The sequence below is a fragment of the Colobus angolensis genome, unplaced genomic scaffold (genome assembly GCF_000951035.1).
Source record: "Colobus angolensis palliatus isolate OR3802 unplaced genomic scaffold, Cang.pa_1.0 Scaffold106, whole genome shotgun sequence".
In the NCBI taxonomy this organism is placed as follows: domain Eukaryota; kingdom Metazoa; phylum Chordata; class Mammalia; order Primates; family Cercopithecidae; genus Colobus; species Colobus angolensis.
Genome location: NW_012111586.1, coordinates 3,087,013 through 3,097,700, shown reverse-complemented (window position 1 = coordinate 3,097,700; position 10,688 = coordinate 3,087,013). Strand labels below are relative to the sequence as shown.

The following is a 10,688-nucleotide window of genomic DNA, read 5'->3' as shown; positions in this document are numbered from 1 at the left end:
GAGCTTGCAGTGAGCTGAGATCCAGCCACTGCACTCCAGCCTGGGCGACAGAGCGAGACTCCATCTCAAAAAAAAAAAAAGAATGCAGAATCTATAAAGGCCTTACATGAACCCTGTATCTCCAGCCACTTGGTTCACATTCAGGCTCCAGCCAAATAGTTTCCTTAGGCCTTTTGCTCTTTCCAGCTTTCTCCAAGATGTTCTCTCTCCTAACTTCCCTTATAGCCCAGCCATTATTTGGGTCTCAGCTGAGATGCCATTTCCCACAGGATGCCTCCTCTGGCCTCCAAGGCTGGTTAGGTGTTGTCTTGATGCTTTTACAGCTCTTACACTGACACTGTCATTCCCTGCTGCCTGCATGGTGACTGCCTTGCCTGGCTGTCTCTGCTTCCCTGTGAGCATCTTGTGGAAAGACAGGGACTGTCTCCACAGTGAAAATGTTACTTCCCTGCCTCTCTCCAACCCCTAGGTGAAGCTCCTGGAAGTGATGGAGGGAATGGACAAGGAGACATTTGAGTTCAAGTTTGGGAAGGAACTAACATTCACCACTGTACTGAGTGACCAGCAGGTGGTGGAGCTGATCCCTGGGGGCGCAGGCATCGTCGTGGGTTATGGGGACCGTTCTCGTTTCATCCAGCTGGTCCAGAAGGCACGGCTAGAGGAGAGCAAGGAGCAGGTAATACCCAGAGGCCAGTAGAACAGAGAGCTTTGGCCCCTCCTGAGCCCCAGCTCCTGGGACCCAGAGTGCAGCCTGTAGGCCACCCAATACTCCAAGAACTCTGGCCCCCACCGTTCCTCGGTGCCACCTTTCTGCTGCTCAGAAGCTATAGTGATGCCCCCTAGTGTAAGGCAGGAGGTATGCCTTCTTCCCCAGCCAAGCCTTTTACCCACTCTCCAGGTGGCAGCTATGCAGGCAGGTCTGCTGAAGGTGGTGCCACAGGCTGTGCTGGACTTGCTGACCTGGCAAGAGTTGGAGAAGAAAGTGTGTGGGGATCCGGAGGTCACTGTGGATGCTCTGCGCAAGCTCAGTGAGTTCCCCAAGGCAAGGCAGGGCAGGGCAGCACAGCACAACACAGGGGTTGGGGCTCAAGGACTGGGCAAGACGAGACCCAAGAATGAATGCTGGCCTTGTCTCCACCAGCCCGGTTTGAGGACTTCGAGCCATCTGACTCGCGGGTGCAGTATTTCTGGGAGGCACTGAACAACTTCACCAACGGTCAGTGGAGGAGGGCAGGGTGACACCTGGGTTTGGACTCTGTTGCTGGGATGCAGAGGCAGGGTAGAAGTTGTAGACCCTCCCTCACCATCCACGTGGGACTGATTTCCTTCTCCCTCCAGAGGACCGGAGCCGCTTCCTACGCTTTGTCACAGGCCGCAGCCGCCTGCCAGCACGGATCTACATCTACCCAGACAAGCTGGGGTGAGTGCTGGAGGGAGGCCCGAAGGTGCCATGGCCGCTTGCTGTCCTCCCTCCCCACACACGTACATGCGCCTCAACACATCTTCCTGACCTATGGTCCCTCAATGCCCCCAGCTACGAGACCACAGACGCGCTGCCCGAGTCTTCCACCTGCTCCAGCACCCTCTTCCTGCCACACTATGCCAGGTGGGTTTTTCCCTAGGCTCGAGTTGGGGCCCAGGGGAGCCCCATCACCCCGGTAGTGATGGATGGATCTGACCAAGTCCCCATTCCCACAGTGCTAAGGTATGCGAGGAGAAGCTCCGCTATGCGGCCTACAACTGTGTGGCCATCGACACCGACATGAGCCCTTGGGAGGAGTGAGGTGTGCGCAGGCTGCAGGACCGTCAGGACTGCACGTGTCCCTCTTGGCCTTGCCCAGGGCGAAGACATCTTCCCTGCCCTGGTTTGGCTGACGTGCTCAGCAAAACCCCGTGTGCCCCGCTCCTGTGTGCAGTTGGAGTGGGGGCAGCTGGCGTGGTCAGGTGAACGCTAGTGGCCCAGCCCCGCAGACCCACAAGCCCTACCCGTGCTGGGGCTTGCTTCCTGAGGTATTTCACCTCTTAAGAGGGAATCTTCCACAAGCCCAGCACAAGCTGCCAGGCCTGAGCTACTTGAAGGGGGCCATGTAGGTCCCCAACTCATGGACTTTGCCTCCATTTTCAGCTCCACCTTTTTTCTCCTATTTTCTCTCTGGCTTTCTTCAGCCATGACTCAACACATAAAGCATTGGAGGTTGGTGGAGGCCCCTCCCCAAGCAAGAAGCCTGGGATGGGCAGGGAGTGATAGCCAAACTCCTTGGTCACCTGCTCCAAGAAGGAAGCAGTAGCTGAGCACCTGCCCTCGCATCCTGCTCTTTTCCTCCTCTCCCTCCATACCAGAGATGTGAGCTCTGTTCTTCTTCCAACCCAGTCTCAACACACAAAGTGCCACCACCTTCCCACCACCCACATCCACTCAATGTGAACTCTTGACTACCACGACCTCCCCATATTCCTCACTTTTGCATCACCTCCAGCCTGACTCCCTGTCTGCCCTTTCACCCCCAAGATTTTGCACAGGTTAAGGCCAGTTATGACCTTTTTGAAATCTGTAATAGCTCCCCTTTCCCCAACTCTAAAGCCTAGACCTTAAACCTATTCCTAGAGCTATGCACACCTCTGCCCCAGTTTACCATTCCTCCCTCAGGGCCTCCATGACACTCCATGAAAGGAAGTTCTTGCATACCGGAAAGTTGAATAAATGGATGAATTCATTCCTTCAGAATGTGTTTATTGGGCCCTGGGCTTAGGCACAGGGATCACAAAGAGAAATCAACTTTAGTGCCCTGCTCGGAGCCAAGAAGATGAATGTGAAGTGCAAGTAGAGGCTTCTCAGTGACAAACGTTGCACAGTTACACATCTGGGGCTGAGCAGGGGCGTGGGACGTAAGGGCCCCACTGCCCAGAAAAGAGAAAACAAGCAAAACAGGCTGGGCTGGCATTTTCTGGCACGGATATGGTGATTTGGAGGAAGGGAGTCCACTTCTGGAACCAAGTGAGCAGAAGAATTTGACATCATAGAAGACAGAGACTTGGGAGGGCTGACAGACCAGCCAGGTCAGGGTTGTTGACAGAAGTGGAGGCAGTAGCATCTTTATTACCCTGCCCCCAACCCCGTGCAGTCTTTTTGTTTTTTGTTTGTTTGGGTCTCTGTTGCCTAGGCTCATGTGCAATGGTAGAATCACAGCTCACTCCAGCCTGGGCCTCCTGGGCTCCAGTGATCCTCCCACCTCAGCCTCCTGAATAGCTGGGACCACAGGTATGCCACCGCTTCTGGGTCATTTTTTGCAGAGATGGGGGTCTCCCTATGTTGAGCAGGTTGTTTTTTTTTTTTTTTTTTTTTTTTTTTTTGAGACGGAGTCTTGCTCTGTCGCCCAGGAGTGCAGTGGTGCAATCTCCACTCACTGCAAGCTCCAATTCCTGGGTTCACACCATTCTCCTGCCTCAGCCTCCCGCGTAGCTGGGACTACAGGCACCTGCCACCGCGCCCGGCTACTTTTTTTTTTTTTTTTAATGTATTTTTAGTAGAGACGGGGTTTCACCGTGTTAGCCAGGATGGTCTCGATCTCCTGACCTCGTAATCCGCCCGTCTCAGCCTCCCAAAGTGCTGGGATTACAGGCATGAGCCACCGCGCCCGGCCGAGCAGGTTGTTCTTGAACTCCTGGCGTCAGGCATTCCTCCCACCTAAGCCTCCCAGAGTGCTAGGATTATAGGCCTGAGTAGTCTTCAAGAACAAGTACCTGGGGCCAGACATGGTGACTCACACCTGGAATTCCAGCACTTTGGGAGGCTGAGGTGGGCAGATCACTTGAGCCCAGGAGTTGGAGACCAGCCTGGCCAACATGGTGAAACCCTGCCTCTATTAAAAATACAAAAATGAGCAGGGCTTGGTACGTGTCTGTGGTGCCAGTTACTTGGGAGACTGAGGTGGGAGGATCGCTTGAGCCCGGGAGGTGGAGGTTGCAGTGAGCCAATTGTGCCCCTGCACTCCAGCCTGGGCAACAGAGTGAGACCCTGTATCAAAAAAAAAAGAAAGGTCGGGCGCTGTGGCTCATGCCTGTAATCCCAGCACTTTGGGAGGCCGAGGTGGGCGGATCACGAGGTCAGGAGATCGAGACCATCCTGGCTAACATGGTGAAACCCTGTCTCTACTAAAAATACAAAAAAAATCAGCCGGGTGTGGTGGCGGGCGCCTGTAGTCCCAGCTACTCGGGAGGCTGAGGCAGGAGAATGGCATGAACCCGGGATGCAGAGCTTGCAGTGAACGGAAATCATGCCACCGCACTCCAGCCTGGGTGACAGAGTGAGACTCCATCTCCAAAAAAAAAAGGGAATATCTGGGAGAACCCTGTGTATGAACAGCCCCCCTACACCCCCACAGTGGCCAGTCACACCCTCAAGTACAGCCCCAGGGTCCCAGTCATATCAGAGTCCAGGTACAATGTGAGACCTTGTGGTGGCTGATTGCCCAGAGAAGTGGCTTGCGCGGAGAATCGCCCTGGCAACTCTTCCCATTCCTGTCCTCTAGGGCGCGCCCTGACGCTCCCCTAGTTGGGAAACTTACTGTGCAAGAGGTTGATCTCTGCCTGCACCATGTACACCCTGAGGCCTGTCCCAAAACACGGAACTTAATAGCTCAGTCTCTCGGCTGCCACCTCCTCCCCTGGCCCCCTGCACCTTGGGTGGTGAACCCCCTTCCCTCCCAGGGAGCAGAAGGCATGGAAACCCTCAAGGCCACCACTCCCACCCAGCTCTGCTTTTCCCAGGTCAGAGGTGCACCTCTTCCTTCTCTCCCTTCAGGAAAGGGCCCTGGCCACATGCACCTACAGGAAGTAGCCAGTTTCTGTGCCTAGTATGGTCACATGAAATCTTTAGTCCCTCTTTTACTCACACTGTATATTTCGTAGCCTGCATTTAACCATTCATTCATTCATTCAATAAACTAATATGCATCAAGCACCTAGTCAGGCACTACACTAGGTGAATGGATAAAATAGTGGCTAAAGCAGTGATAATTTTTACCCTCATGGGATTTAAACTCTAATGGGAGAGACACATATAAACAAAGAGTTCCATAAACAACACTTAACATTTTTGTAAAAGCTACAAAGAAGTGAAAATTGTTAGGGGACAAAACAGGATCGTTCTAACCAATGCAGCTCAATGAAATGTGAAATTCCTAAGGCATGTAACTGGACACAAAGGTCAACTGAGAAGCCTGTTGAGTACTGTGTTGCTGGAGTGTAAAGGGAGGAGAGAAATGAGACTCCAGCCTTATAAGGCCAGTTTTAGGATTTTATAGTGAGCAGCCCTGAGGGCATTAAGCAAGAAAGTGACATAACTATATTTGCCTTGGTGGAAGGAGACAGGTGGCAGGGATTAATCAAAGCAGGAAATGATGACGACTGGGACAAGGGGGCACTCATTTTAACCATTATTATTATTATTATTTATATAGAGTCTCATTGTCACCCAGGCTGGAGTGCAGTGGTGCAATCTTAGCTCACTGCAACCTCCGCCTCCCGGGTTCAAATGATTCTCCTGCCCCAGCCTCCCAAGTAGCTGGGATTACAGGCGCCCGCCACCATGCCCAGCTAAATTTTGTATTTTTAGTAGAGATGGGGTTTCACCGTGTTGGCCAGGCTGGTCTCGAACTCCTGACCTCATGTGATGTGCTTGCCTCAGCCTCCCAAAGTGCTGGGATTACAGGCGTGAGCCAGTGTGCCTGGCTGACCATTATTTTTATAGGTGGCAATTGTATTCCATTATACGGAACTTTCATAATTTGTATTTATTTTAAAACCTCTACAGATGGACATTAAGATAGTTCACAAATTTTCAATACCAGAAACTACAGATGTTGCAATAAACATCCTCATGTGTATACCGTTGCAATATCTATTTATTTCCTTAGAATAACTTCTTTTTTTTTTGAGACGGAGTCTCCCTCTGTCACCCAGGCTGGAGTGCAGTGGCATGATCTTGGCTCACTGCAAGCTCTGCCTCTTGGGTTCACACCATTCTCCTGACTCAGCCTCCCAAGTAGTTGGGACTACAGGTGCCCGCCACCACACCCAGCTAATTTTTTTGTATTTTCAGTAGAGATGGGGTTTCACTGTGTAGGCCAGGATGGTCTTGATCTCCTGACCTTGTGATCCACCCACCTCGGCCTCCCAAAGTGCTGGGATTACCAGCGTGAGCCACCACGCCCAGCCTAGAATAACTTCTTAAAATCATCAAACTGCAAAACTGCCCTGTAAACAGAATGAATCAATTTTCATTCCCTCTAATGTCGATTTCCTAAAATCTCACCACCCTTGAACATTAACACTTAAAAATGTTTTCTGTCAGTTCAGTGTGCTGGGAAATTGTAAAATTGTTATGTTTTATTTGCATTGCTTTGTTTAGTATATGGAGCCATTATTTTTCTTCTTTATGAGCTACCTTCGTATATTTTTGTCCATTTTTCTGTTGTTTTCATTATATTTTTCTTAATGATTTTTAGCAACCTTTGCATGGTACTAAAATAATAAAAGCTTGGTAGTTGCTGATCATCCTCTTAGCAAAGCACTGTGCTGTGTAACATATATTCACTGTCTTGTTTTATCTTTTCAACAACTCCGTGAAGTAAGTACTTATTATTATGCCCCTTTCCAGATGAGAAACCTAGAGCAACGAGGAATTAAATTACTTGCCCAGGATAAGTGGTTAAGTGATGGAGATTAGGATGGTAGTCTGCCAGCTCCAAAGCCTACTGACTCAAGTCACTAAGGTGTTATATCCTAACCTCTTTGTCTGTCATGTCAGATATTGCAAATGTTTTCATAGTCCTTTGCCTTTTAATTTCATGTATGTTCTTTTCTAATGTAAAAAGTTCAAAATTTTTTGAATAATTTTTTTTTTTTGAGATGGAGTTTCGCTGTTGTTGCCCAGGCTGGAGTGCAATGGCACGATCTCTGCTCATCACAACCTCCACCTACTGGGTTCAAGCAATTTTCCTGCCTCAGTCTCCTTAGTAGCTAGGATTATAGGCATGTGCCACCATGCCTGGCTAAGTTTGTATTTTTAGTAGAGACGGGGTTTCTCCACATTGGTCAGGCTGCTCTCAAACTCCTGACCTCAGGTGATCAGTTCGCCTCGGCCTCCCAAAGTGCTGGGATTAGAGGCATGAGCCACTGCGCCCAGCCAAATTTTTTTATTTATTTATTTTTGTTATGATTTTATTTTAGACAGGGTCACTCTGTCCCCCAGGCTGGACTGTAGTGGCATAAGCTTGGCTCACTGCAACCTCCACCTCCAGGCCAGGCGATCCTCCCACCTCAGCCTCCCAAGTAGCTGGGACTACAGGCATGCACCACCACACCCAGCCAACTTTTTTTTTTCTTTCTTTCTTTTTTTTTGTAGAGCTAGGGTCTCGGCATGTTGCCCAGGCTGGTCTTGAACTCCTGGGCTCAAGCAATCGGCCTGCCTCAGCCTCCCAAAGTGCTAGGATTACAGGCATGAGCCACCACGCCTGGCCAGTAATTTTTTATTTTTAATTTTTGTGGGTACATAGTAGGTTTATATATTTATGGGGTACGTGAGATGTTTTGATACAGGCATGCAATCTGTTATAGTCACATCAGGGTAAATGGGGGTATCCATCCCCTCAAGCATTTATCCTTTGTGTTGTAAACAATCCGTTTATACCGTTTTAGTTGGTTTGGTTTGGTTTTTTGAGAGACTCTTGCTCTGCAGGCTGGAGTGCAGTGGTGCGATCTCAGCTCACTACAACCTCTACCTCCTGGGTTCAAGCGATTATCCCACCTCAGCCTCCCAAGTAGCTGGGCCTACAGGTGCCAGCCACCATGCCTGGCTAATTTTTGTATTTTTAGTACAGATGGGGTTTCACCATGTTGGCCAGGCTGCTCTTGAACTCCTGATCTCAGGTGATCCACCCACCTCAGCCTCCCGAAGTGCTGGGATTACAGATGTGAACCACCATGCCTGACCTCTTTTAGCTGTTTTAAAGTGTGCAATGAAATTATTATTGACTATAATCACCCTGTTGTGCTGTCAAACACAAGGCATTACTCATTCAGACTCTTTTGTACTCGTTAACCATCTTTATCTCCCCCTAATCTCCCCATTCCCCTTCCCAGCCTCTGGTAACCATCTTTCTACTCTCCATCTCTATGGATTCAATTGTTTTGATTTTTAGACCTCAACATGTTTATGAGCTCAAAATTTTTTCTTTATGGAAAAACCTATATTGGATATATACCATGGGGAGGCAATATACTGTTGTATACTAGTTAAGAGCACATTCTTTGGAGTCAGCTTGACTATATCCATATTCTGGCTATGCCACATACTAGCTGTTGACCATGGGCAAGTTGCTTAACCTTCCTGTGCCTCAGATTCCACCTTTAAATTTATTTATTTATTTTTTGAGACGGAGTTTTGCTCTTGTTGCCCAGGCTGGAGTGCAATGGCATGAGCTCCGCTCACCGCAACCTCCACGTCCCAGGTTCTGGGCCAAAATCAACTTTTTTTAGATTCCACATATAAGTGAGATCATACAGTGTTTTTCTTTTTGTGCCTGGCTTATTTCACTTAGCATAATGTTCTCCAGTTCCACCCATGCTGTTATGAATGACAGAAGATATTTCTTTTTAAAGGCTGTATAATATTCCTCTGTGTGTGTGTGTGTGTGGATGTGTGCGTGTGTGTGTACTGTTTATCCACTGATACACACTAAGGTTACTTCCTTTTTTGGCTATTGTGAATAATGCTGAAATGAACATGAGAGTGCAGATATCTCTTCAACATTCTGATTTCAATTTCTTTGGATATATACCCAGATGTGGTATTGCTGGATCATAAGGTAATTCTTTTTTAGTGTTATGGTTTTTGGATTTTGCTTGTTTATTTGTTTGCTTGTTGAGGAAAGGTCTCATTCTATTGCCCAGGCTGGAGTGCAGTGACACCATCTTGGCTCACTGCAACCTCAATCTCCTGGGCTTAAGCCATCCTCTGACCTCGGCCTCCCGAAGTGCTGGGATTTCAGGTGTGAGCCACTGTGCTAGGCTCCAATTTAAAAACAAGGGAAAAATTAACCAGTTGAAAGGTCGTTTTCCATAAAGGGGAAAAAAATCACCAAATTGATCAAATCACTTATTTTTTAAAAGTTACTCACCATTTTAAAACATGAATGCCCAGATTCTGACCTTTAAAACCACCAGTGAAGAATATTCTGTGTGCTTGAAAAGAAATACTAAAGTTCTAATTAATGAAAACTGTTTCCAAGTTCCTTTTGTTAAATACTGTAGCATCATTTTACCTCTAACTTATCAAGGATCTATTGGGCAATTACTGGGTTTTTGTACAAAAATACAGCACAAGGCTGGGTGCAGTGGGTCACGCCTGTAATCCTAGTTCTTTAGGAGGCTGATGTGGGGGGATATCTTGAGCCCAGGAGTTCGAGACCAGCCTTGGCAACATAGTCAGAACTTGTCTCTACTAAAAACAAAAATTTTAATTAATGAGGCATGGTGGTAGGCACCTGTAGTCACAGCTACTCTGGTGGCTGAGGTGGGAAGATCGCTTAAGCCCAGCGGGTGAAGGCTGCAGTGAGCTGTGACCGTGCCACTGCGCTTCAGCCTGGGTGACAGAGCAAGACCCTGTCTCAGTCAATCAACAAAATGCAAATATTTTAGGACCTGCAATTGTTTGCCGAAGTGGAATTTCTTTTTTCATTTTTATCTTTCATTCACTACTCTAAAAACAATAATTCCCTGCTCCACTGACAAGTCTCTGGCCAAATGGAGTAGATGAATATTGTGAGGTGGCCAGCAAATTCCCAGCGAGATCTCTAGCAGACCGTGGGAAGAGTGTTTGCGAGCCAAGGCCCAAATTTTGAAAGGTTTCTTTTGTCTTCCACAGTTTAGAGAGCTTGCCCTTGTTAAGTTATTCCCCCACCACATATGAACACACAAACACACACACACATATATACACACAAATATCCCTTAGGGAAGAAATGAGAATAATTGAGGTCAAGATGAAACAAACATTTCAGGGAATACCCTGTATTTAATAAGCATTTATTAAGTATCACCTGTGTACTTAATAAATAATAATAATAAATAAGCATGGGGTTAGGCATGGATAATAATATGAATTGACAGTGAGGAGGAAAGTTCAGAAGAAGAGATGCTGTCAGCAACCTGGCTCTCAGCCCAGTTTTCCCACCACCAAATGGGAAGTCAAGGGAAAATCGTAAGATTTCAATTCATCCAGTATTATTCACTGAGCATGTCCCAGATTCTATGCTAGGTCCCGGGGAGACAGGAACAAATAAGATATAGCACTTATCTTCAAGGCGCTCCTAGTGTGATAAAGCCACGGAAAAGAGGATGACAGTCCTTTATGGTGAGTGCCATAATGTAAGTCCGTCCTAGAAGCAGTAAGAGCCAGGAGGAATCCATAAGGCAGTAGTTTTTCAAATGCGCTCCATGGGTTCTTGAGAATCCCTAAGACCCTTTCAGGGGATCTGTGAGGTCAGAACTATTTTCATAATAATATTAAAATATATTTATGTTTTTCATTGTATTGATATTTGCATTGATGGTGCCAAAGCAATGGTGGGTAAAACTTCTGGTGCTTTACTGAGCATGAATCAAAGCATTGGCACCAAACTGTACAA

General features: G+C 47.7%; 1 protein-coding gene across 1 annotated transcript in view; it reads left to right on the top strand.

Moving 5' to 3' along the window:
* Window positions 1-2,717, top strand: part of HECTD3 (HECT domain containing E3 ubiquitin protein ligase 3) — a 9,637-nt gene extending 6,920 nt beyond the window's left edge. The window contains 7 exon segments of the mRNA XM_011946288.1: window positions 187-224; window positions 470-676; window positions 899-1,028; window positions 1,142-1,216; window positions 1,339-1,420; window positions 1,535-1,606; window positions 1,699-2,717. Coding sequence (XP_011801678.1) covers window positions 187-224; window positions 470-676; window positions 899-1,028; window positions 1,142-1,216; window positions 1,339-1,420; window positions 1,535-1,606; window positions 1,699-1,783 — 689 coding nt within the window. The 3' untranslated portion in view covers window positions 1,784-2,717.
* The last annotated feature ends 7,971 nt before the right edge of the window (window positions 2,718-10,688 follow it).